Raw genomic sequence first — 25,819 nt, 5'->3', positions numbered from 1 at the left:
GGCTGGACATGAATGATTAAATGATCTCCGGCTGGATTACCATTCCATATTCTAAATGGGAGATTTTTTAAGCTTCATAAACAAATGCACTCATTTATGAGGGATTAACGGTAATCTCTCTATTTCTACCCCCCCACCACACACACACACACACACACACACACACACACTGCCTCCATGCGGTTCCTCTCCAGGGCCTCCTCCGCTCCACAGAAGAACGGAGAGCGGACCGAGGGCCGCCTCCTTTTGCGCTCTGCTGCACCGTTCCCTCCGATCTGTGGAAACACGCGTTCCACACGCTGTTCCTCATGTTCAGATGTTAATCCCTTTTTTTTATTTTGCATCTTTATTCTCTTAGATCGCATGAACCACCCTACACGCTTGCAGGTTTAATGCTGCATTTACACACTAGCATACAGTGTAATAAAACATGTGTTTGTCTCGTAGTATGTGTGTGTGTTTGTGCTTTTTAATCTCTTTTTTGAATTGCTTGTGTGTATGTATTTGTAAAGTGTGTGTGTGTGTGAGTAAAAAAGGATTTGATTGCTTCAGTTTAACATCTTTATTCTCATGTACATTTTGTCATTATAACTTTACAATAAAAAAAAAACACCTTTATTCTCCAGATGACTTAATTCCTGTAAAATCATGATTGTTCTCCAAACTCAAAAATATAAATATTTATATTTTGTATCCGCTCCTAATACTGCACTGTACTATTGCCTGTAAACCATCGCATATTTTTTTTTTTTATAGGAAGCTCAAGACACATTTTCCACATTGTGGACAATAAAGTTTCATGAACTATTAATAAAAAGCTGGTTTAGTGTTTGGATGGTGCCGGTTCTGGTGTCAGTGGTTCAATCCGTCAGAGCTCCTCTCTGCCCCCTGTCACCCTGCTCCTCCCCCTGCTCTTCTCCTTAGGTGCCTGGTTCCTGGCGTTCCTGGCGTTCCGGCCACCTTTGCCGCCGCCGCCGCCCTCTTCGTCCTTATCCTTTTTCCCCGCCATCTGTCCATCAGCGGTCCACATGGACTCCACCTCCTCCCGCTCCTGCAGCACCGACAAACAAACGCTGTTGAAACGATCCCCCTTCGCTCAAGATCGTAGGTTGGTTTTTAAAATGACAAATGTGCAGGTTTGGAAGGCTAACACCTCTGAACTCTTTAGAAAGATCAACATATTTACGCTGCCGGTTGTCATCCATTTTAGGGCACTGAAGCTTTTGGTACTACCAACTCACCATGTCTCGGTACATCTTGTCCTTGGTGAACCAGAGGGCCAGCGCGCACCTCCGGCCCCTCGTCACCGCCCGCACCCCGTGGGGGTTCACCGGACCCGACGAGAAGGCCACCAGACGACCGCAGCTGGGTTTGACTTGAGCCTGAAAGGGAGCCGGGAAGTCACCGGGTCGGTCCGGTTGTGGTGGATACGCGCGAGGAGACAGGAAGTGACATCGGAGGCACTCACCGTGACCGTCTTGGCGTCTCTGTTGGTGAAGAAGAGCTCGCCGCCATCAAAGTCGTCATTCAGGTAGAGGATGGCGCTGCGGACACAACGCAATTTCGCACACAGTGAAAACTAAATTGAAATTGAAAGATTTTGACATCTGACTAGAGTCTGTTTGAGCCGGAGGAAAGAAAAAGATGGATATTGTGAAACTCTTAGGGTCAGCATCTCTTTTAAATGCTCGTCAGATCAGAGTCGGAGCCAATCCCAGCTGATGCTTGGGTGGGAGGCAGGGTTTTACTGGGACAGGTCAGCTGTCAGTCAATCAGCCGTCCGCCCATTCACGAATAGAGCACTGGAATGGTGACATATCCTCTTACTGATGGATACCACACGAGAAGTCTGGAGGTCATAGTCTTCAACCCCCAGGCATGGGAGTTTCATGTAAATTTTGACCCCGAGCTGGAAGGACCATTAGACAGAAGCGAGGACCAGGAAGCAAACCTGAGGTCTCTGTGAATGAAGGCCGGTGGCTCCTTCCAGCACTGCCTTGTGTCCGGCTCCAGCAGACAGTTGTCCACGTGGACGGGGTGGGACAGGTCCAGTCGACCCCCCTGGTCTCCTGAGGAGACAAGAAGCTAACGTTAGACCTGCCTGGAGCCACTGAGCACCGGTATTTGGAGTTATTGATTCTTGTGTTTGAAACCAAAAGTCAGCCTTGATGGACAGATAAGATCTGCTCCTTCAGAGAGACCGGTTGATCCAAAAGACACTTTACAGTGAACTAGTCCTTAAAAGGAGAAAAGGCTCTGTAAAAACATGTTCCCAGCCTGCAGCCTTTATTTTTGGTGGCACGCTCTTTCAAAACCCCCAAAATCAGCCAGCAACCGATGAGGTTGCAGCGGGAAGCAGCTCCTCCAGCCACTGCGGAAGCACCAGGTTGATTCATGAGTTGGTTCCCGATCATGACAGCTGTAGCACGTTTCAGGCCTCCAAGGAAGTTCTGATCGCACACTGGCCACCTTTACCTGTGACGGCGGTGCGACACACCAGGTGTGTGAAAGCCACGAAGAGGCCCGACGGGCTCCTGAAGTAGGAGTGAAGCAGGATCCGGACTCTCTCCCCCAGCTCATGGAGCAGCTTGGCGTCCGTGATGTTCACCAGTCCGTCCTGGACCAGCTAGGGAGGGAACACAGACTTCAGGAACTCCGGGGGATTTGTCTTTGGTACACAGAGAACACCACCACTCACCCTGGCGGCCCTGAGGAGGGTGAGGCCTTCGAACGTCTCGTGAGGCGTGTGTGGAGACCGTCGCCCTCGGTAACCATCTCCGACAGACGCCGCTAACTGGTGGAACCCGGAGATGCGTCGGGACGTGCGTGGCTGAATCAGGGTCTAATCCTTCCGCCGATGTCGGGTATACTTACTGCGGCCAACGCCACAATCCTGTCGCACTCCTTCTCCGTCATGAAGCCGTCGAAAACGACACGGTTGGTCCCGTTGAGTAGCTCGTCCTCCATGGTGATGGTCACCCCCACCTGACGGACGGGGCCGCCTGCGGGTTAGTCGGAGACGAGGCGTCAACACTGAGCTCCTTCGAACCGCAAACGGAGTAGGATTATCCACCTCACCTGCAAAGAAGCCGCTGTCATCCACCTCCTCCTTCCTCTGCTCTCCTTCCTTCATCCTCTCGTTCATCTTCTCTTTCTCAGCTCTGCGCCAACACAAAAGACACTCGCGTTACCTCCGCTGGACCCAGTCCTCCGGAGGGGACTCCGCCTCTCGCGCCCTACCTCCACGTCTCCAGGAGGGACTCTGGTACGACCTCCTCCGGCGTCCAAAGGTCCTGCGCAGGAATTCAGTCTTAAACATCTTCGTTTTTGCAGTGACGGTGAAGCGTGTGCGTTTGAAGGTCTCACCGGGTCGACGAAACTGTGGTCCAACATCTCCATCCCAATATACAGAAGTTTCTTCTCCTGCAAGGAGCGGCTCACGTAGCGTACGATCTCCTGCAGGACAACAGCTCCTCAGTTATGCCAGAAAGCGGGAAACTGCTGTCCCTTCTCCCACCGGGACCGACCTCATCAGGCTTGATGTCCTGTGACTCTGCGTCTCCCCCTAGTGTCTCCACGTAGAGCTGCAGATTGTCCTGGGAGTCCTGGTCCGAGGGGTAGAAGAGCAGGAGCGAGCGGAGCGTACGGATGGCTCCTCTCACGTCCCCGGCTGCAGGGAAAACAGAAGTTCTTGTCAAATAAAGCAAGTTCCCCTCGGCAGAACAACGTTCAATGCTGCCCTTCAACTGCCACTTCCTTTTTACCACCGAAGCCTGTCCTGTGAGGAAAACCCCTTCGACCAGCATATAGATCACAACACATTTTTTTCACTTTCACTTGTTTTGGTCTCAGCAGAACCTCCCCTCGGCAATCCCGATACACTCTGCCTATCGCGGGATAGGCTGATCTCCAGCGTCGAAATTTGGACGGAAATAACGTGTGGAGACCCGACGCCCTGTCCTTTTGCCCCAGCCCATGCAGCGAGTGCAAACATGTTGAAGAATGGTGTGTTTTGACGCCTGCGGCTTCTGGTTCTCTGGACTAGAAAGGAAGAGAACTAAGGTTCTCTGCATCGATATTAATCAAGTTCACTCATCTGCCCTCCAGTCACATGGGCAAGAGGCGGGGTTTAACCCGGACAGGTCAGCTGTCAATCACAGACATCCAGCCTGATTCACATGCAACGTCTTCAATGAACCTGCTAGCGTTGTTTCAACTGTGGGAGGAAGAACCTAGAGACAACCCAGTCAGGAGAACTCACACAGAGACCGGTTGACCTGCAGGCCTCTGGACCTCCACAGGTGTTTCTAACAGCGAGTGTGCCGACAGGGCGACTGACCTTTGAACTGCGCGATGTGCATGTGCTCCAGCTGTGTGGGGATGAGGTCCTCCTGAGCGGAGATCCTCCCGGCCCGAGTGGCGACCTGCGTCACGCAGCCCTGCTGGCAGGACAGCAGCGACAGGGACAGCGCTGCGGGTCCAAGCAAAAGAAAGGATTGGTGTTCTTCTCTGTTGTGATCAGAGCAAACGTCAGAGCCCGGTCCCTCCTACCAGCCGCCTTCTCGAACACGCCGTCAACGCCGTCCACGCCTCGGTCCTCGGGCAGCCGCTGTGAGGAGACCACGCACTGGACCCTGCATTCCTTCGTCTGACGCAGCGTCTCATTCACGCACTCCCTCCACCGGGCCGCCGCCTGCACCCAGTCAGACTGGGCCTCCAGCTGCAGGGCGGAATCGTACAGCACCTGGAAGACATACCTCATGTTAGACAGTGGATCCTCGTGGGAGAAACGTGAGTCCACAGAGTTGGAACTGAGGAACCACAGAGATGTAGGCTGGCCAGACAGAGGTGTGATGTTCCTGATGGAAGTTCTGTGGTCGGATCGAGGTTAGAGTCTAAAATCTGGTTGTTCCTTAGCTGACACCAAAGGGGTTCCACACTCTTATTGTCTCTTCATCGTGTCCATCTCCAAGCTGGTGGTCTGACGGTGTCTCCTCATAATGCCCGTCACATTCGAGCCCAAGCTGCCTCTCACCTGTGAGAACAGACCTTGTGGACCCCCGCCGGCCCACAGGCAGCAGATTGTGGAGTCACAGCCCAAATTTTGTCCTCATCATATGATCGCAGCACAACTCAAGCATCTGCCATCGAGGAAACACCATAGGAGGACCTCACTGGAGAAACAACGAGGCTCTGGGACACATGGGGGTTCTGGTCACAAGTCGGTAGCTGTAGTGACCAGTCAGATGAGCAGACTCCTGGTGGATGAAGCTGCGCCACCATGTGGACCAACCATAGCTCACTGCCTTCTGCTTCGGGCCAGAAGGCTAAAGCAGGGTTGCGACATGAATCCCACCTCTTGACGGACCACCAGCACTTTAACGTGCTAACAAACAACAGGAAGAGGAAGGTGGGTTCTTTCAGCCAACACTAAGTCCTGTATTTTACGTTTAAGGATTAACCCTCGCAGCTGCTCTCACCCAGTGTTTCTCATTCTCCAGCTCTCGGTCCTGGAAGTCTTCATCCTTCACCCCGGTCATCCTTCGGTACTTCTCAATGTTGTTCCTCATCTCCAGATGACTGGGATTGGCCACAAAGTAGGTCTGAGCTGCAGCCGCCGCCTTCTGCAGCTTCTCCAGCTGATAAAAGAGGAGGATGTCACCTTGTTACACAGTTATAAACCAGTAGACATCTGAGATAGGTTCCCCACCGCTCACCTTGTAGTAGGTGACCTGCAGGAAGTTGTAGGGGTTCCTGGAGCTGAACTCGTACTCAATGTCCGTGGAGACGGGGAGCTGTGCTGCCGCCGTGACCGACTTCCCCATGCAGAACCGCAGACACTCGGCCTTCTTCTGCACCCAGTCCAGGACCCAGAGGTCCCACAGAGACGCCCCTTCAGTGTCTGGCAGCGCCAACAGGACGGAGCAAAAGGTCAGTTGGGCTTACTGGTGGACTCAACATCCAATCGGTCATTCATTCATTCACAGGCTCCAGTCATTCTGCTTCTTCTAACTCAATCTAAAGACTTTCAGCATGGAAGCAAACAACTGTTATGAGAGTGTAGTACTCTACTGGATATTAGCCTAGTCCTCATCGCTATGGCAACCTACAGTTGTCCCCTCCTGACAAGAACTCTGAACTTCTGAGAAAGGGCCTGATGCATGTCCAAGAAACTGCCCTAACTTGGTCAACGAACTCTCACACCGACAGAAACATGCAGAACATCTCAACATCTGCAAGAAATCCTCCCTCGGATCAAGACGCGACAGAACCCCCCCCAGGCCGGTGTCTGTGGACACGCACACGCACGGGGCTCGGTCAGTTACCCAGGTTGGCGGCCGCCTCCCGTCCCGCCGCCTCGCAGTCCTCATGGCACCGTCTGCGGACCCGGAGTAGGGAGTTCCTGGTGACCAGGGAGCGCTCCAGCAGCTCCGCAGCCTTCGCCCAGTCCTCGCCGAAGTACGCCCGCACCCCGCGGTAGTACAGCAGGTCGTACGGCTGCAGCAGCGACTGGACGGCACCCGGGCCGCCGCCGCCGCCGCCGCCGCCGCCCGGCTTTGCCCATGTCAGAGCCAGGGCAGCGACTTGCAGCGCCACGTATGCAGCGAGGCGGACGGAGGAGAGCGCCATGGTCCCTCTGGAGGAGCCTGGAGAAGAGGAGCGACCAGGGGAACGGCCGCCAGACGGAGGAGTCAAACAGCCGCCGTTTGCATCCCAACAGGCGTCCCGGACCCGACACCTTCTTCCTCACAATGCAGGGAACATCTGGGTTTGTGCCGTTTGGACTGACTTCCTCCGGATCTTCTGCGCAAGTCGCCCGCCGCCGAGAGAGGACGAGCCGCAAGGAGCGCGGCGGACTACCGTAAGTGTCCGAATAGAGACGCCTCCATTTATCCTGACAACTGTTGCTTAGTGAGTTGGTGGCCAGGATTTTCCACAACACTCACGACTGTCACTCCGTTGTTTAATTGCAGACAAGCATCTTTGGGAGCACAAACATTTGTTTCATGTTAGGATATAGAATAATGTGCCTTGAATTGTGCCTTGATGGTGGAAATTTCAATTCACACAGTGGAGGTGGTTAGGTAAGAAATATTCAAAGTTAAAATAACAGCATATTAAAGTTAAGTAAAAGTGATAAAACATAAATGCTCTTGTGCAAAAAGAGCTGAGTGTTGAACTGATTCTGTCCTTCTGTCCTAAATTCTGTCCTTCACACATTCATAATCCCACAAGTGGTACGTTCTTGATTCAGTTCATGTGTTGGCCTCTTTACCTTCAGAAAATGTTCAAACTACGCTGAAATTCTCACTCTTTCTTTCAATTTACACATACTGCTATTGCTGTTAACATTATTGGAACGAGTTACAAGTGTTGGGTTTTATGTTGATGCTTGTTTCTGTGTGATTTTGGGGTTGCTGGGAATTTTGTGGGTGTTGTTTGGGGTGTAAGGAATTCTGTTTTTTTTTTTTTTTTCCTGGAATTCAGCAGCAACAGTTAGTTGTATTGCAGGCTTGTGTGGTGTGGCTGTGGCCAACAGCAGCTATTGCTTATTAAACAGACGTTTTACCGTCAACCAGGTGTTTTCCCTGACAAAAAAAGCTACAGTATGTTATGTGTTTATTGCTACCTATCTGGCTTCACTGCGGACAGCAAAATAGGAATTTCATTGCGTAGGGAAAGATGCTTCCAGACTACATATGACAAGGAATACATTGGATGTTGATAATATAAATTACTGAAATTAGCCACATACACAAATAATGGGAAATGGAAAAAAAGGGACGTTTAGAGGTCTTGGCATTGAGGGAAAGACGGGGTGAAGATGCAGCGGTGAAGATGTTGATGTTGTCTTTGGGAGCGACCAGGATGGATATGATCAGGGATGAGTCCGTGGTTCGATATTTTGGAGATAAGGTCAGGGAAATCAAACTGTCACATATAGAGAGGGAATAGTGAATGTATTGGAAGATGGATGCTGGCCAGGAAGGAGAACTAGAGGAAGATCATAAAGAAGATTTATGGATGGAGTGAAAGAGGACATGGAGTCGGTGTGAGAGATGCAGAGAGTGAGCTTGAGAAGGGAGCAGCGGAGAGGAGAAAGAAATGGATCACGGTGAAGCGTTTTAACATGCACATGGGAACAAACGGCTTTTTAAAAAAATTCCCCCCAAAAAAAAGCTATCGCCGCATATCATTTTAAAAAATCTGATATATTCAATTGTGGAAATAGCTTAATAATAATACCACCAAGGAGCTCCACTGATTGCCACAGGAGGCCTTCCCTGCCTGAGGCTATCTGACTTTTTAATTCCTCTTCCTTCAGCCGCAGGGAATCTTCAAATCTTTGTACTTAAGACCTTAAAACACTTTATAGCCTTGACTTTGACACTTTATAGTTTATTTGTATTTCTTATTCCCCCTCCTTTTCACTTGTGCAATTTCCTTCTATTATTTATTATTGTTATGTTTTACTTGAAACTGGCACAACAGTTTCCTTCGGGATAAATAAAGTTGTTCTTATTCTTAGTCTTATAATGCATTTTATTGGAGGCGCCTTAATTAACATTCAATGCACATAGACATATACACAAAAAAAACCACAGATTCAAAGCAAACAATAAAAATAAAAACAATAAAAGTGATTTAAAATGACAACGTAAGCCAACAGGCTTTACGTCATTGGCGTGCCCTCGTATTCCAACCATTACGGTCACCGTCCGCGGCTTCCTTCTGCGTGCGGCCAATTGTTCGGCCTCCGCGCAGCAGGCAGCGTCTCCTGCCTCATTCAGCAGACACACCGGGGCCAGCCAGGCGGCGATCGCTGTCAGAGGAGCAAGTGTCTCACGGGAGAGAAAGGAGAGAGAAAAAAAAATCAGAATTCAGAAGTAGCCACCGTAAGCTCGCCATGGCGGATGTTGGTGACGTTTTGATGTCGGTTTTGTCCACAATTCGGGTCCCGAAGCCCGGGGACCGGGTCCACAAAGACGAATGCGCCTTGTCATTTACCTCGCCGGTGAGCCGCCTTCCTCTTCCAGGCTTCCAAGCCCGCTCTACCTCCCTGCTCTTCACCGTTAAAGTCCTTCCGCGCGTCTTACCTTCTGGATTGTGTTTGTTAAACTTACCGGCCTCGCTAACCGCCTCCTTTCTGTCAACAAGCTAGCAGACGTTAAGCTAAGCTAATAGTGCAGTGTAATGTCAATGAAAGCCGAGCTTCGCTAGCTTGCTAGCTAGCTGGGGTGCTGTCAAGCCGCGTTAACAGGCTAACTTTTTACACTTTTATTCGCTTCGAGGAATCCGTTGTTGTTTCTTCCACTCCCCACATTCTAGTATCATGTTTATCTGTGGTGTTTACCGCCTACTCCGACAAGAAGTGCCCGGGACCAAAGTAGTATATGTTAGCTGCTGACCGGAGAGCTATATGTAGTCAAAACAGAGCCCGTCGCCTCCGACCTGAACCCCCCGGTGCTGTGTCACGACGGCGAAACCCGCTTTCTCCGGTTAACACCGCCGCCCTTTCCTCCCGCAGGAGAGCGATGGAGGCCTGTATGTGTGCATGAACAGTTTCCTGGGCTTCGGGGGCCAGTACGTGGATAGACACTATGCCCGGTCCGGCCAAAGGGCGTACCTGCACATCACCCGGACCCGCAAGGCGAAGGTACGGAGCGCGGGTGACCCCAAGAGGTGTACTCTGTCTCTCCAACCGCTGGTGTTAATAAAAACGTTTAACCTTCTCAGAAGGAAGATGACAACAACTCTGGATCTGGACACCCTCCCAAGAAGAAGCCCACCAGGCTGGCCATCGGTGAGCGGCGGGAGAGTATTCAAATAACCAATTTTTCCGCCCTTTTTTGACTACCGGTGTGTGTCCTCTGTCCAGGAATTGAAGGGGGTTTCGATGTGGAGCAGGAGCTGTACGAGGAGGACGTGAAGGTCATCATTCTACCTGACAGACAGGAAGTGACGTTAGAAGACCTGGGAAACATGCCCGACGTGGTCAGAGAGAGGGTGAGGGAGGCAGAAGATATTTCCTTTTGATTACAACTCTGCGGATTGCAGGGCTCCCAAAGCCCTGCGGCCCGGATAGCCGAATTCAAATTTGATATCGTTCCGTCCCTCATGTCCGTTCGGGTTTCCAGCTTATTCACATACACTTGGTCTAATGTGACCTGAAGGCATGGAGGATGGGAACCATGTAAAGTGTTAGCATAAATACAAGTTGGCCACCACAGCTGGATGTTTTATTCACTTTTAAAGACAAAAAGTCATTTAGATCTTTATTTTGCCTTTTCTGAATCTAGCGACATCGTTGCAACTTTCAGTCATTGTAATTGATTCTCCCTTACTTGCTCTTGGTTGCGCCAGTTGTTTCCATGTGATCTGAAACCACCCGAAGTAGACAAGAATACTGACCTCCATTCCTCGTCTTTTAACCCAGGTCTTGTAATAGACACCTGGACCAGCTCAGTCTCCTCTTTGAGCCCCGGTCTCGGTCAGTGATAGAAAATAGCAACAAGTGTCGTGTGATTTCTTTCTGCCGTCCAGGTGACCTTGTCAATGACGGGCATCCTGGCAGCCGACTCAGTGTCTCACACCCTACAAGTCCAGCAGTGGGACGGGGAGGTGAGACAGGAGTCGAGACACGCCGCCGACCTCAAACAGCTCGACAACGGAATTAAGATTCCTCCCAGGTGAGACCCGAGGTGTCACAGATGTGCTGTTAGGTTGTAGTTTGCTTTTCGAAGAAGAAATGTGCGATTCTATCGGATGTTATTGTTTAGTCAGTGACATAAAAGTGCAATTAATGCAGATTTATTTATGTTTGTAATGTTTGTGGTTTGTATGTTTGTATGAGTCTAGAAGAGGCAGAATGATGTGTTTTTCCCCTCAGTGAATTCATATTTCAGTTCTGGGCTGTGCTGTCTCTCCCGCTCTCAGTGGCTGGCGGTGTGAGGTCTGCGGCCTCCAGGAGAACCTGTGGATGAACTTGACGGATGGCAAAGTTCTATGCGGTCGCAGGTACTTTGACGGCTCCGGGGGCAACAACCACGCCCTGCTCCACTTCCAGGAGACCGGGTACCCACTGGCCGTCAAGCTTGGAACCATCACTCCAGACGGAGCCGGTCAGAGCTCCCGATCACCTCCTTAACCTCTCTGAGGTTCTCGTGTCTCCAGCTGGAGCTCTCTCGCTGAGAACCTATGCATTCTCTCCCCTCCCGCATCCAGATGTGTACTCCTACGACGAGGATGACATGGTCCTGGACTCCAAGTTACCAGAGCATCTTTCTCACTTCGGTATCGACATGATGACCATGGAGAAGGTGAGTCCACCTTGGAAGAACCTGAGCAGAAACATTCTCTGGCCAGGATGTTCCCTGGCTCCAATGTTTTTTTCATAGGCGAGGTCCTCAGGTTGTGGTTATCTAAGAGAAGAGGGTTCCATCACCTTTGCGTTCGGTTTTTCATTGCTCTCAGAGTTGTCTTTTAAAGTCTGGTTCTCCACTGAGTAGACTTGTCACCCCCCCCCCCACACACACACACACACACACACACACTCACCCTGTCAATCATCCTGTGATGTCATAAGGGGGTGTTCTTATGTCACTGTCAAGTCTCCTTGTCCATCTTCTGTTCCTCCATTCATGTTGTCTTTCCACCTCCGTGTTCCTCCATTGATTATAGAAATACTGATCAGAACCCCCCCCCCGCCGTCTCCACACCATCATGCAGGATATATTCTGAGATGACCACCATCACCTGGGATTATCTCCAAACTTGTGTGTGTGTTTTCCATCGTTTGACTCCTGCGAGAGCAGTCAGTCGTCCACAAGCATGCAGGGTGTGAGAAAGATGGCGTGAACTTCCTGCTTCCTGGTTGTGTATTTCAGCCTCGTCAGAGCCTGGCCAGGTGTATTTCACCTGACTGACAGCACTGTTCTCCCGCTGGTTCATTTATTTATCATTGGTTTCATGTATTTCCACATGGACAGCATCGACATTCCTTGCCGGTCTCGCGACCTGACGAGAAAAAGAGATGTTGGTATCGCGTGTGGCGCATTCCTGCCGGATGGAAGGAACAGATCACACTGATGTTTCAAATGTGTCCACTAAATGAAATCCTCTTCCAGACGGAGCGGACCATGACGGAGCTGGAGATCGCCGTGAACCAGCGCGTGGGCGAGTGGGAGGTGATCCAGGAGTCCGGGGCCACCCTGCGCCCGCTCTTCGGCCCCGGCCTGACGGGCATGAAGAATCTGGGCAACAGCTGCTACCTCAACTCTGTCATGCAGGTGCTCTTCACCGTCCCAGACTTCGAGAGCAAGTCAGTACCCTCTTTATTTCTTCTCAATTTCACACTGACCTCTCTCCTCCCATGTTTCAAACATGTCTAATAATAATACACCGTCACCAGGGGTCCTCAGATACCACAGCAGCTGAACGGACTCGTGGGTCCGGGTTCTGATGAAGTTCTGTTGAAGCGTTGAATGGGAGCCTGGGGAGGGTTTCTGTCAGCCAGACCGGTTCTGTCAGTGTCCCTTTAGTCGGGGATGAACCCGATCCACCCTTTTACAGTTAGAACCTTAACTTCTGAGGGCATCAACTCACTTTTCTAAGAAATGAGCCATTGCTCTCCTGTTTTTTTTTTTTTTTTTAGGTTTGTGGTACAATGTGGCCGGTGCTGTTTGTGAAGTGGCGTTTAAAAACAGATGCATCACTCGCTGCTAGGTAACCCAGAGAAATTCATGGAAATACACGAGTGAGGTGTGGACTCATCCGTGTAGAGATGGAGAAGTTGTTATACATGAGATACCGTGACAGATGGCATCATCTGTGAGAAGGCAGGAAATATTTACAGGGGTTTAGTGCAGCAGACGGAAGGAACATCAACCGACAAGGGGTCGGAAGAGTTGTTCATAAATGGTCGGGACGGTTTTAACCCTCTCAGGCTCAAATTAAGTTGTAGTTGCAGGAAAAATCTGATATTTGGCTGTCGCAAATCTGCAACATCTGCCTGGAGAAGGTTAAGAGGAGGAGCAGCATTCACCCTGTTGCAAAATTAGCAATAAAGTGTAGCAAAGTGCAAGTTACAGTTAGCAACACTTTGTAGCATTAAATGATAGCACCAGATGAAAAATTCCTCCATCCACCAGAGCCATTTTCATTCCATCTTCAGGGTAAATTCACTGAATAAAATCAGTTAATTTTTTTAAATTCTCCTTTATGTTTTTCTTTTTTTTGATACATAGTTATAAGTTTATTTTTCTTTTTTAAAAATGAGTAACAAAAATGGCGGGTTTGGACCAGATTATTAGTGTTTCAATTCATTTCAATGGGGGAATTGAATTTGAAACACAAGCAAATTATACTCAAAGGTAAAGTTTCCACTGTTTTCTGACTTTGACTGAGTCATCATTTTCACATTGGTTTTGCCTGAGTACTCATTTTTCTCCACAGGTTCAGTTCTAATGATCTCAAAATCATAATAGAATTCCAACGTGTGTAACATTTGGGAGAAATCATTAACCCTCATTTATATCCCTTCTTCCTCTGCTCCTGGAGGTCCAAGATCATGCTCCTCAGTGGCGTTGCAACCTCCATGTTCTTCTTTCAATTAGGAAGCTGCTGCCGTGAGGCTGTTGGACGGTTTAAAACAATAATACTGGTATTTCCTTCCTTGAAGATGCTGCAGGTCCAAGGTTTTTTTCAGAACCAACTCCGCATATTCCCTTTTGTCAAAACCAGGTACAGGACGTGCCTCCCCCCTCGGGGGCCCCATAACCCTGAGCAGGATTCATGGTTCAACTTGGGTTTTTTTGCGTCAACAAGACAGATGCCTTTTCAGCCACAGTTGTTTCCATGGGACCCTCTACAGATGCATTCTTGGAAAATCATGTGTCTCAAAGGTTCTGGTTCTGACCCAACATGTTACTAAATGTGCGCTGATGGTCACACTCCTTCCCTCTCACCCACCTCCAGGTACGTGTCCAACATTGACAAGATCATCAACGACGCCCCCAGTGACCCCACCCAGGACTTCAAGACCCAAGTGTGAGTGTCGCATCCACAACTCGGTGCACCACACCAGAAACCGCAGAAGGTGAAACGGGTTTTGAGTGAAGTTCCTCAAAATAAGCGTAGTTCCTCCTCTGAAGCACTGCGTTCGTGCAGGTCGTTGTCCGACACAGAGTGGAGAAGGACAGCAGGGACATCAGGTGTGCGTCTGTTGAAAGTCCAGAAAACGTGACTGCCCCCTCTCCCTTTGGGACATAGTCGGGGTTTTCAGAACTTCTCTGTGTCTGTTTAAAACTCATTTCCCGTGCAACTCTCTGCAATCGTTGGGCTGGTTCTCAGGCAGAACCTGGCGAGGCCCACACGCCAGTGTGAAAAGCAGTGTCTGGATTCTAAAACCACGAAAAAGCTGCAGCCTCATGGTCTGTGAGAGAGACGGGTCGCCCAGGGCTGTTTTTGCAGATGTTCTCCTTCATTCCCATCCATTGAAAACTCCTGTGAATTCATCTGAATGCAACAGGCCTTCCGGTGTAACACCTGTCTATCTGTCCGTCTGTTTGTCACAGAGCAAAGCTGGGCCACGGTCTGCTGTCAGGCGATTACTCCAAGCCGGCGCCGGACCCCGGAGAGGAAAACGGATCATCCGAACCCCGAGTAAGGAGCATCAGTACACGGGGGGTTTGCTGCGGTTCAGTGTGACCGAAATGATGAAACACTTTGAGGCACAAAGTGGAGCTTTTTAAGTTGTGGACGTGAACAGGCTGTTGATGGTGTGATTCCAGGGCGACCAAATCGGCATCGCGCCCCGAATGTTCAAAGCACTTGTCGGGCGGGGCCACCCGGAGTTCTCCACCAATCGCCAACAGGACGCTCAGGAGTTCTTATTGCACTTCATAAACATGGTGGAGGTAAAGCTGCATCTCACACACACACACACACACACACACACCTGTAACACCCAGACCACTTCACCCTTTCTTCCCCGCTGCAGAGAAACTGCCGCTCGGGGCCGAACCCATCCGAGGCCTTCAGGTTCCTAGTGGAGGAGAGGATCGTGTGTCAACAGTCTCAGAAGGCCAAGTACACCCAGCGGGTGGATTACATTATCCAGCTGCCCGTGCCCATGGACCAGGCCACCAACACGGGTGAGGGCCGAGGGCCGCCAGTACGGAGTCCGTAAGATTACTCAGGAATCCCGGGGTCTTCTGATCTCATGTCCTGGATTTAAGAGCACAACCATCAGAGTTTAAAAGCTCAGTCCGAACGCCAGGCAGCCAGACACAGACACAGGGCTTCCAGGAGAATTGGATCGATAGTCAGAAGCAGATTTCCTCTCAGTTTAATAAAGAACACAAAGTCCTCATTGAGTGTTAGCTCATTTTGTGGCTTTGACTCTTGTTGACATGTTCCTGTGCCGTCTGAATGTTTGAATCTTTGCGACCGCCAGAGGAGCTGCAGGAGGCAGAGCGCCGCCGCGAGGGCGGGGACTCTTCGGCCCCCACCGTCCGAGCACAGATCCCCTTCACGGCCTGCATGGCCGCCCTCAGTGAGCCCGAGGTCCTCAGCGACTTCTGGAGCTCCGCCGCTCAGGCCAAGACAACTGCCACCAAGTACGGCCCGCCGCCACCAGCCACAGTTATCCTGCTGCTTTAGACAAGAGAACATTAACCTTCCCGTGTCTGGTCTATTAGAACCACCCGCTTCGCCTCCTTCCCCGACCACCTGGTCATCCAGATCAAGAAGTTCACCTTCGGCCTGGACTGGGTCCCCAAGAAGCTGGGTGAGTGCTCTCCGGCTGCAGAGAAATACTGATGTTCTCCTGAAGTCTTGCTAATTTGATGTCAAATTCCAGTCAATCACAGCGGCACCTTGACTTACCAGTGCATCTACTTGTGAGCTTTCTGAGATTTGAGTCGGTGGGTTTTTTCTCTTTTTTGATCCGAGCCCAGATCTGAGTTAAGCGTGAACTAGATGAGCATTTGACACCGACATGTCTAAAAACAGTTGGATGTACCGCCTGCTGCCAGCTAGCACGGAGAACATCAGGAGCGAGGTGTGCGTGCTGTGGACCCGTCCGTTAAGGGATGGAGAAGTTGTTGTCGGAGATACAGTGATGGAGAGCATCATCTGTGAGAAGGCAGGAGATATTTATGGGGATTTTGTGCAGCAGACAGAGGGAGTGACAATGGACGAGGTGTCGGAAGACTCATTCAAAGCCAGTCAGGGACGGTTTGATGGTTTTAAAAAGAGGAGCGGCAGTCACTCCGTCGCTACCTGAAGTTTATTAAACATGTTACATTAAACATGCATGTTACATTAAACAATGCATTGTAGAATTAAGTATGTAGCCAGTAAGTTAAGGATTGAGCGGTAAATGAAAAACTCCCTCAACCATCTCTGCCGATGCTGGCATCTTCATCAGATCTTCAAGGTAAATACACTTAATCATCGCAGTTTATTTGTTTTTTATAAATTATTTGTTATTTATACATTTTTCTGATAGAAAAATTTGTAACAAAACCGGGGGGACTGGAACCGATTAATAGTGTATCACTTCATTTCAAAGGGGAAATTAAGTTAAATCTTTGAGCAAATTGAGTTACAAGCTCGGCCAAAGAGCCAGTTCACCTTATAAGTCAAGGTATGGCTACACTTCCAGATTTTAGGTAATTTCTTCAGAAACGGCAGAAATCTTTTCATTATTTTTTTCCAATTGGTCAATAGGATGTTTTTTTTTGTTTTTTTTTTCTCCAGTGATTTGCCTTTTTTCGCCCTGAGCGTTTCAAATCGTAAACATCTCTCTGTGTCTCCGCAGACGTCAGCATCGACGTCCCTGACACCCTGGATCTCAGCGCCCTGCGCGCCACGGGACAGCAACCCGGAGAGGAGCTCCTACCAGAGGTGGCCCCGCCCCCACTCATGACCCCAGACGTGGAGGTTAAAGGTATCCTGGGTTCCCATGGCAACGAGGAGGACGACTCGCTCTACTCCCCACTGCTGTGTCAGTCTGTCTGTCGTTTCTGATCTCTTCTCATGAGTGTCGCCTCCTTTTCCTCCTTTTTTTCTTCCTTTCTGCCTTTTTTTCTCTCATCCTCCGTCCTCGTCACCTTTTTTTTGGTTGAGACTTTTGATTTTGAAAGATATGAGTTTGCACCCTGTGTCCACCCGGGCTACCCGTCAGTCATCCACTAGACTTGGTCGGGGCTTATCAGGATGGCTTCGGGTCCTCGTGAATCGATAATAGAGTTTTAATTACCGTAATATCGATAAGCCGCGACTGTTTTCACGTAAACAACGCTGCGGCTAATAAATGGACTTTTTTTTGGGGGGGGGGGGCGGCTAACGAGCTTCACGCCGTTAAAACATTTATCCTCGTCACATAGGACCGATGAAATGACAGAGAAATTCTGAGTCCGTTCAACTCCGACACCGAAGAAGACGACTTTGACGGTTTTAGTATGCAGGTGGAAGCCCGAGATAGCGATCGGCTAGCCGGTGCGGCTTATATCGAGGTGCGCTCAATAGTCCGGAAATTACGGTAGTAGAAAATTGTGATGACTTAAAGTCTAAATGAGACACGTCTCTTGACTTGAGAGGACTGATAGGGATTCTGTACCCGTCTGTGTGAAGGTCCGTTTTCACCGATCGGGTATCCCTATAGGGCCGTTTTGATTCGATAATACCAAAGTTTTTGCAGAAGGAAAGCAGCTCCATCTATTGGTCTGGATTTGGGTCTGGCGCAAGTCGAGGGCAGCCCCGGTTTTGTCCGTTTCTGTTTCGTCACTCGTCACCACACCAGACGTTCACAGGGAACAGAAACAGGTTCCCCCTGAAAGTGAAAGTGTGTGAGAGGTTGTAGTGGTTGAACCCTTTTTCCCCCCCACTGGATGTCCTCAGCTCCGGTCCTGGACGACTTCACCGTGTCCCAGCTGTGTGAGATGGGCTTCCCGCTGGAGGCCTGCAGGAAAGCGGTCTACTACACTGGGAATACCGGGATCGACACCGCCACCAACTGGATCATGGGACACATGGACGACCCAGGTGGGCTTGGAGGCGGGGTCCAATTCGCCGCTCAGTTGGTGTCACCGTCTCTCTCATCGCCCTCCTCTGTCATCGGTTGCAGACTTCGCCGCCCCGCTGGTGCTGCCGGGCTGCAGCTCGGCCCCCGGGAGCACTCCCACCGAGAGCCTCTGCGAGGACCACGTGGCCACCATAGTGGCCATGGGCTTCAGCCGGGACCAGGCCACCAAAGCGCTGCGAGCTACGGTGAGAGCGGGCCCGCGAGTGTCAGCCCCCCTGTAACCATGGCGACGGAAACCACAGTTTGACTCGGCCCATCTCCCCAAAGGGCCGCGGAGTCCAAAATTCTTTCCGTATATTAGTTGTGGTCTAGATCCCCGGTTCCCTCACCGTCTCCCCGTTTTGTTGCAGAGTAACGTCTTAGATCGGGCCGTCGACTGGATCTTCTCACACCTGGATGACCTGGAGTCAATGGATGTTTCAGAAGGGGGACGCTCTGCTGCTGAAAGTGAGGGCGGGCGGGAACCTCCGCCCGGACCGCGGGTCAGAGACGGACCAGGAAGTGAGTCACGCGGCCCCTAACCTCGACTTCCCGAATTAGACCGACCATATCAGAAACCAAACATTGACGTCCTGTGAGGTTCACACAACCTCGACGATCCACAGAGTCAGACCAAAGTTCGGGATCTGCACGTCTGAAGTTCAACCCCCATCCAGAGGGGGGCAGCACTTGTGAAGCGATTAGGATATTAAAAAAGAAATCTTCATTCAATCAGAAACTTCTCTGGACCTCTGAAAACAGTCGCGGGACAACAAGGCCCGTCTTCCTAACGGTGTGTTTATTTATGTATTGTTTTTGTCCGTCCAGAGTACGAACTGTTCGCCTTCATCAGCCACATGGGGACGAGCACGATGTGCGGCCACTACGTCTGTCACATCAAGAAGGACCAGCAGTAAGTATCCAAACAGGTTTGAGGTCCTAGAGTGCAGCAGGACGTTTGTGCTGATTCTTCAGATGTTCGGATGTTGGACGTCTCTCGAAGCACGGCCAGGTTTTAGTTCCCTCGGTCTTGACTCTGAGCCGTTCACTGTTTGCACATCTATGGAGACACGAGGTTCTGCTGGTACAGACCCCGCAGCTCCGTCAGAGCAGATTATCTCAGCGTAAAGAGGCTCCCGGTCCTGCTTTTACTGTGGCGGGATCAGCCTTCTCCTTCCTGATTTGATTCCTATCTGTCTTCGGACCTGGTGTTTTCACCTCGGCCTGAAGCCGGCATCTCCTGAGCGAGCATCTTCACCAAAAGCTCCTCCATTACTGGCATCCGTGTCGGATTCACGCCGTCTGTCACCAGAGGCCTTGCAACCAATTGAAAACCAGCCGTGCCTTCGGTCAGAAATGTTTTGACCTTATGACCTTTGACCCCTGCTAGTTTGTCGAACAGTCCTCCAGACGCTAGATCTCTGTGATTGGCTGCCTGTGGTTCTGTCTTCAACCAGCAGGCGGTGCTGCGGTCACGTGTCTGGAAGCCCTCCGTGGCGGACCGGGCGCCATCAGGGCTGGAGGCTCCGTCTCTCGATGGATTATTTGATTTCAGGATTTACTTGAAGTGTCCTATTCATGCCGAGCTCCTTATCCTGACGCCTGTGTGTCCTCCAGGTGGGTCATCTTCAACGACCAGAAGGTCTGCGCTTCAGAGAAACCTCCCAAAGACCTGGGCTACCTATACTTCTACAGGAGGGTGGCCGAATGAGACGCCGGGGGCCCGTGGAGGGCGTGGACGCTGGCACGCACACACACACACACACACATACATACAGCACTGTTCCCATGGCTACGCCCGGATGATCTTCAGCTGCAACCCGCTTCACAACTGACACACCTGTAAATATTTGTCTCAGACTGCACGTGTGTGTGTGTGAGTGGGAAAGGGGTGTTTGATATGTTGCTTCACAAAACTGCTGACCTATATGTTTACCCGGTAACCCCCCCAACCCCCACCCCACTGCGGAAACCCAGAACCTCCCCCTGCTCAACCAGGGTTCTCTGAGGTTCTCCTCATTTAAATGTCCAGTGACTCAGAGCTGCAACGGCGGATCTTTAGTTCCCTTCATCGAATCAAGCCCGTGAATAATTTAACACAGATCAACATCTGACTGTCACAGAACCCCCCCAACCCCCGTCTTCCTCCTCCATTGGCATCTCGAAAGCGTCGTGGAACCATGAACTGGATCCAGCCAGCACAAACGTGGCCCTCTGCCCTCCGGTTCCACCTGCCGCTTTCTATTTTCGGTTTTGACAAACCTTTTTTTTTTTCTTTCTTTTTTTTTTTTTTTTTGTTACTTCTGCTGTGATAAATAAAGATTTGTCTTTCAGTGCTGTGCTGCCTCTAGAGGCTCTGGATCTTTTACTGTCCTAACAAGGGAAAGCTCTTCTTCATCTCCAGGCTTTCAGGGTTCAGGTTGTATTAACAGTTTTAGAAAAGAGTTTACGGGCGACGGCCTCACGCATTCCGCCCACCCGCCCTCTGCACACTCTACCTTCTGACAGCAGCCACATTCTGGATGAAGGTGCAGAAGAAGAGGAGAGCGTGACCTCCTGCGACAGACATCGCACGACATATGATCGGAATTGAAGGTAAGATTTTTGGCAGAAGACCCAGAGGAAGCGCGTTCGGATTGAATGTTTTCAGATTTGTTGAAGATCGGCTGTCGAAACATCTGACGGACAACCCAGGCCCTGAACATCTCTCAGGCCTTTAACCGTCTTCTCAGCCAGCAAAATGATTTCCGCAGTAGAAGCAAGATGTGATGTCGTGACGACGTGGAAAATTTTGAAAATAAAAGGATTGTGCTTTTAGAACATCAAATCGTTTCACCTCGAAGTTCAAACCTCCCTTTGGGCTCGGAGCGGCTCCCCGTCCGCTCTTTGGACCTAAAAGCGCAGAGGAGCCGAGGTCGGACGTCCGGTTCCGGAACCAGAAGGTCCCCGGATCGCCTTTCTCCCTCTGCCGAAGAACCCGGACCGAACCAGCGGGAAATACTGTTCTCAGCTTTCGCTCGCTTATTTGTTTGTCTTCTGCTCCAATGTGAGAGGAAGGAAGCGGCTGCTGGGACAAACAGAAGCTCTGTGGCTTCCATGTTTGATTCTCACCACAAGCTGCAACCTTGAACTTCTCTTCCTCCTCCTTTTATTCCTCTTGTCACTGCGTCTCCTCAACCCTCCAGGGATGAAGACCATACCGCTCTTCGTCTTTGGTGAGTCCTTCAAGATCTTTGTGTTCAGGTCCATTTTCTAGGCGGGTGTAGAGGAACCTTCTACTCAAGCAGAAGTACTCCAATGGTTTTCAGAAGCTGTAATACCAAACTGCGTATTTTAATTTTAATCTAAATGTTTTAATTTTTATCTCCCCAACTAGTATCTTCGTCTCATCAAATTAAAAGCCAAATTACCCCCCCCCCAGGAGGAGTTTCTTAACCCTCAAAGAAAGGAAGTCAAGAACTTTCAAATCTAAATGTTGCAAACAAAAGAAAAAGAATTAAAGCCGCAAAAAGCAAGAAACTGAAGTCACCTGGAAAAGAGAGCCGTTAAATTTTGCCTCAACCAGTTCTTTTCCACACTCCTCCACTTCTACCCTCTCACACGGAAAACCTGGTATTTATTTTACTTGCCGGTTGAAATTTCCATAAAGATTTGCCTTCAGATAATGATCAAATACTCCATTGCGTAATTTCTTTATCTCTAAAAAATACTAGTTGATCTGATGGAAAGGATCTGACCTTGTCTGGTTGTGATAACGAGAAGCGCAATATGCCGCAACAACACGGGACTGTGTTCAGGAGATATTTATTTCACAATCCTGCGTTCTATAAAAAGATTTATTTATTGTCGATGCTAGCACTCTTAGCCTGCAGCTACATGAAAATGAAGTTGTGATATCTGACAGAAGATTCTTCCTCGTATCACTACATCAGTTCGACTATTAAAACCTTTGTTTCCTTTTAAAATATAGATTATTATGCCGCTTCAGTTGAGTAACATTATGATCTCCTTTCACCGTAACAATGTATTTTAGACTGTAGTAAAGTAGCCAAGTACCTCGGCCCCCCCCCCACCTACACACACATAAAAACCCTTCAAACCATCCAAACCTGTTAATTCTTTCACCAACAATTAGAAATACTTCAAAACATTCACAAACCTTGCCATTTTTTTTTAATTTAATTTACAAACAAAAAATTTAAAACCATTTACAAACATTCAAAAGCCCCTAATGAACATCCACAACCCCTTCAAAAACATTCAAGACCCATCCCAAAAATTCATAAATTCATTCGGAATATTCGAACCCCCTTTTAAACCATTCAAAAAAGATACACAAATCCCTTAACGAACATTTAAAACCCTGTTACAAATGTTCACAAACTCCTCAAACTCCACGCCATTGGGTCTGTGCTTGGCTACGCCCCCCTGATTGGCTCACCGGAAGCCCCGCCCCCTTCCTTATCCCCGCCCTAAAGATGTCTGCCATCTCCCGCAGTGCTGGGTGTGGCGTCAGCCGCCGGCCCTGTGAGCTGGGCCAAACTGGGTCAAAAGGTCATCTTGGACTGCAGTGCTGGCAGCGCCACCGCCCCGCTGGAGTGGTCACATCAAGGCCAGCTGATCATCCGCACGCGGAAACAAGGCCCACCGATGATGGGTCAGCACACACACACCCCCACACACACACACACACACACACACACACACACACGTCCATCCTCCATTTGATCATGCTCGTGTTCTGCTCCAGGAGACAGCGGCATCATTACCAGGGCAAAGCTTCAGGGCTCCAAGCTGCAGGTCCGGCAACTGAAGGAGTCGGACGCTGGTGATTTCATGTGCATTTCAGACAAGGGATCTGTCAAGCGGACGCTGCTGCTGGTTCAGGGTGGGTCTTCCAGAACCTCTGCTAGCGTCTCACGGCGTCACACGGATCTGGCTCACACACTCCCTCCCCTGCAGCCGTGGCAAAGCCCTCTCTGCCGCTCCAGCTGGGCGGAACGGCGTCACTCCAGTGCCGGGTCTGGGGTCCGGGTAAGGCGCAGTGGAGGAAACCGGACAACACCCTCACCGGTCAGAGCGAAGTCGACCTCACGCCTGTTTCCCGCAGCAGCCAAGGGCCGTGGGCGTGTGTGATCACCGCCGACGGCGAGACGCATGACGAGACCCTCAACGTCACCGTCAGAGGTGCGACACGTTTTTTTTTTTCGGTTCCTGTCTTTTGAATCCCATCTCCCAGACCGAGCCCTCCTTTTTTTTTTTTTTTTTTTGTTTTCCAGAACCCGCTCCTCCGAAGCCGCCGCCAGGCCCCGCCCCCGGTGATGTCATCACAGACCCGACCTCTACAGGTGACCCTCACCCTGCCATCCTGCAACAAGCTAACACCATCTTCCTTGAGGGGATCGAATCGGGAGTTTGTCCATGATTCCATTAGCGCACGTTTCTCGTGTTTCCGTGACACGTGTATGTGTATGTATGTGTGTGGTGGGTCATTTTTTCCCATTTTAGAATTAAAGCTGCAAATTTAATCTCTGAAAGCCCCTTGATACGGCAGAACGCGCTGCGATTCCAGCCTGGTGAAACACCGGCATCCGCTAAAGAAAGGCGTCCAATAAACAGACTCCAGGCTTAATCCAATAATAATAATAATTAACTCTATTCACGCGGCTCCGTCGAGACGGGAAGCTGAAAATAAAAAAAAAAAAAACAGAATAAAGGGGAAAATAATCGACTCGAATTATGAGTTAAAATAACCAGTGTAAATAAAATGAACAGAGAGGAGCCTTCCGAGCTAAACGCCGGCGGAAAATTGAGCACAAAAAGCTTGAAGCCCAAATCTCTGCTGCCATGTTGCTACAGGTATTATGGTTTCAACCCAAAGGACAAACTGCTTTTCCGGTTTCCCCTCGGGGCATTTCTTTGACCTTCTTGCTGATTGTCCTGCAAAACATTTTCCAAGATGTCCACATGTGAAGTTCAGCTAAGTTTTCTTTCCGCCGCTCCGGCAGACGGCTCCCAGACGCTGACCGATGGCAACCTGCTGATGGGGGCCCCCTGGTGGCTTTGGGCGTCGGTCGGGTCCAGCTGCCTGGTGCTGGTGCTCCTGGCGACGGTGGCCGTCATTTTGACCCTCAGGCTCAGGAGGAAGAAGGCGAGTCCACCTGCCTGATGCTGCTTTTCTGATTGGATTCAAAACATCTCACCTGATCTGTTTCTCACGCTGCAGAAAAGAAACCTCCGGATGAAACATCTCAAGCAGCCCCTGGATCCCAGGCACTTCTGCCAGTGCAGCCGGTAAATTCTCCCAAAAACATCTGATTTGACTTTGTATTTCCACATCGCAGCCTCCTCGAGGAGGAAGGATCCACACCTCCAGCTGAGGAGGAATAGCACCTCCAAAATGTGATTGTTTATGGAAAAGAACACTTGAATGGATGGACTGAGGCGATAAGACTAGTGGGTTCTTTCATCACGCAATCTTAAAAACAGCCAATATCATCCATTAGGGTGAATGACTGAGTTACAGCCGACCCGTCCAGGTTAAACCCCACCTCTTCCCCCCTGAGTGTTGTCGATGAGCGAGCGTGAGGAAAGCTTCTGGATACCCGGCGGAAACCCGCGACCGCTCCCTTTCACCTTCAACTTTCTCTCTTTAACGTTCACTTTTCTCTTGGTGGCTCTCTGACCTTCACCGTCGTCGGGCCTTTTTTAAAAAGCCACTTCATTATTGTCTGCTAATTAGCGTGAAAACTTGTCATCTCCCCCCCCCACCCTTTTTTATCGCAGCCCAGCAGCCGCAGCCAAACCACAGCGAGGACGCGGGGCAACGCCATCAGCCCCCCCCAAACTGCGCCAGCCCCCCTTCCGCTAATGGACTGACAGAGAGGGAGGGGAGGATGGGGTGGTGGAGATGGAGATAACGAAGATCCTGGTGTGAATGTGACCTGAATGTTAAAATGATTTTTTTTTTTTTTTTTTTAAACGTTCTTGAAGAAAACAGAAATTAAAAGTAGCGGCGTGAAGCTTCTCCTGCGGAAACAGAAACAGCAGAGACGTGAAAAACCAACCCACTTTCGTTTGAAACGACATGCTCTTAATGTGATTTCCTGTATTTACGTTTGGTTAAAAACTCGAGCTTCCCCCGTCTTTGCGACTATCACTTAAGGACTTTGTCGAAATGCTACGCCTTCATTTCCTGTCAATAAAAAAAAAAAAATCCAGCCTCAACCACTTCTCTCCCCATCAGTGACATAAAACCTTCCTCTAAATCCCTGCGGGCTCTCCATCACCGGCAGCCCTCATGTTTATTGGCTGTTTGAGACAGTCCAGCAGGGCTTTGAGCTGAAATGAAAACATTCATAACGTCGACAGGGGTCCCAGCGCTCCGTGAAAGACAGGTCGGTGATTTTACCACTCGTGGGAGGTAAAAGGGAATGCAAAACATCCATGAAGATTATTTAAATGTTCTGAAAGTCTTGTGGTTTCCATGTCTGAATTTTAGATTGGGTGCAGCAGCATACTTGCCTATGGACTCCCGTTGCTCAGCAGACGAAGCGGCAGCCATGTTGGAAAATGGCAGCCAAATTAGGTTTTCAAGTGGCCAGTTGGGCGGATTTATTCGGTAGCACCGAGCCAGAATCGCCAACATGTCTCTTTTCAGTTCTTAACTTAAGGCTTTTAAAGTTGGAAATTGAATTTAGACTTTAAGCTGCGGTCTACTGAGTAGAAGTGGTTAGAAATATTTCAAAT

At 50.0% G+C, this 25,819-nt stretch overlaps 3 protein-coding genes across 5 annotated transcripts; 2 read left to right on the top strand and 1 right to left on the bottom strand.

Annotated features, from left to right (window-relative positions):
• Nucleotides 1-547: 547 nt before the first annotated feature.
• p3h3 (prolyl 3-hydroxylase 3) lies at nucleotides 548-6,745 on the bottom strand. The gene is made up of 16 exons (XM_086155936.1): nucleotides 6,327-6,745; nucleotides 5,718-5,902; nucleotides 5,481-5,639; nucleotides 4,552-4,744; nucleotides 4,340-4,471; nucleotides 3,528-3,670; nucleotides 3,367-3,456; nucleotides 3,241-3,293; nucleotides 3,079-3,161; nucleotides 2,875-3,002; nucleotides 2,699-2,794; nucleotides 2,476-2,626; nucleotides 1,952-2,069; nucleotides 1,469-1,544; nucleotides 1,242-1,382; nucleotides 548-1,051 (listed from the first exon to the last, which is right to left on the bottom strand). Exons 1-16 carry the CDS (start codon nucleotides 6,628-6,630, stop codon nucleotides 869-871), a joined length of 2,235 nt encoding a protein of 744 aa, XP_086012062.1. The 5' UTR covers nucleotides 6,631-6,745; the 3' UTR covers nucleotides 548-868.
• Nucleotides 6,746-8,767: 2,022 nt separating this feature from the next.
• Nucleotides 8,768-20,416, top strand: usp5 (ubiquitin specific peptidase 5 (isopeptidase T)). 2 transcript variants are annotated; one of them, XM_086155469.1, is made up of 20 exons: nucleotides 8,768-9,016; nucleotides 9,530-9,658; nucleotides 9,739-9,805; nucleotides 9,881-10,008; nucleotides 10,546-10,691; nucleotides 10,939-11,123; nucleotides 11,227-11,321; nucleotides 12,129-12,322; nucleotides 13,978-14,049; nucleotides 14,577-14,664; nucleotides 14,793-14,918; nucleotides 15,002-15,155; nucleotides 15,458-15,620; nucleotides 15,702-15,790; nucleotides 16,826-16,954; nucleotides 17,908-18,051; nucleotides 18,134-18,276; nucleotides 18,442-18,592; nucleotides 18,899-18,983; nucleotides 19,688-20,416. In XM_086155469.1, exons 1-20 carry the CDS (start codon nucleotides 8,909-8,911, stop codon nucleotides 19,779-19,781), a joined length of 2,490 nt encoding a protein of 829 aa, XP_086011595.1. In that variant the 5' UTR covers nucleotides 8,768-8,908; the 3' UTR covers nucleotides 19,782-20,416. The 2 variants fall into 2 exon arrangements, with proteins under 2 accessions (XP_086011595.1, XP_086011594.1); XM_086155468.1 differs by having other exon boundaries at nucleotides 16,826-17,011.
• cd4-2.1 (CD4-2 molecule, tandem duplicate 1) lies at nucleotides 20,333-25,193 on the top strand. Of its 2 annotated transcripts, none has more exons than XM_086155471.1 (9): nucleotides 20,333-20,665; nucleotides 20,889-21,285; nucleotides 22,569-22,727; nucleotides 22,821-22,958; nucleotides 23,033-23,257; nucleotides 23,350-23,418; nucleotides 24,079-24,221; nucleotides 24,297-24,364; nucleotides 24,857-25,193. In XM_086155471.1, exons 2-9 carry the CDS (start codon nucleotides 21,258-21,260, stop codon nucleotides 24,939-24,941), a joined length of 915 nt encoding a protein of 304 aa, XP_086011597.1. In that variant the 5' UTR covers nucleotides 20,333-20,665; nucleotides 20,889-21,257; the 3' UTR covers nucleotides 24,942-25,193. The 2 variants fall into 2 exon arrangements, with proteins under 2 accessions (XP_086011597.1, XP_086011596.1); XM_086155470.1 differs by having other exon boundaries at nucleotides 20,548-20,665; nucleotides 21,256-21,285.
• Nucleotides 25,194-25,819: the final 626 nt, after the last annotated feature.

The sequence above is a fragment of the Fistularia commersonii genome, chromosome 11, assembly GCF_037954325.1.
Source record: "Fistularia commersonii isolate RoL2024-O1a breed Wild chromosome 11, RoL_Fcom_v1.0, whole genome shotgun sequence".
In the NCBI taxonomy this organism is placed as follows: Eukaryota; Metazoa; Chordata; class Actinopteri; order Syngnathiformes; family Fistulariidae; genus Fistularia; species Fistularia commersonii.
The sequence above is the reverse complement of the archived record's forward strand: the minus strand, read 5'-3'. Positions and strand labels throughout refer to the sequence as shown.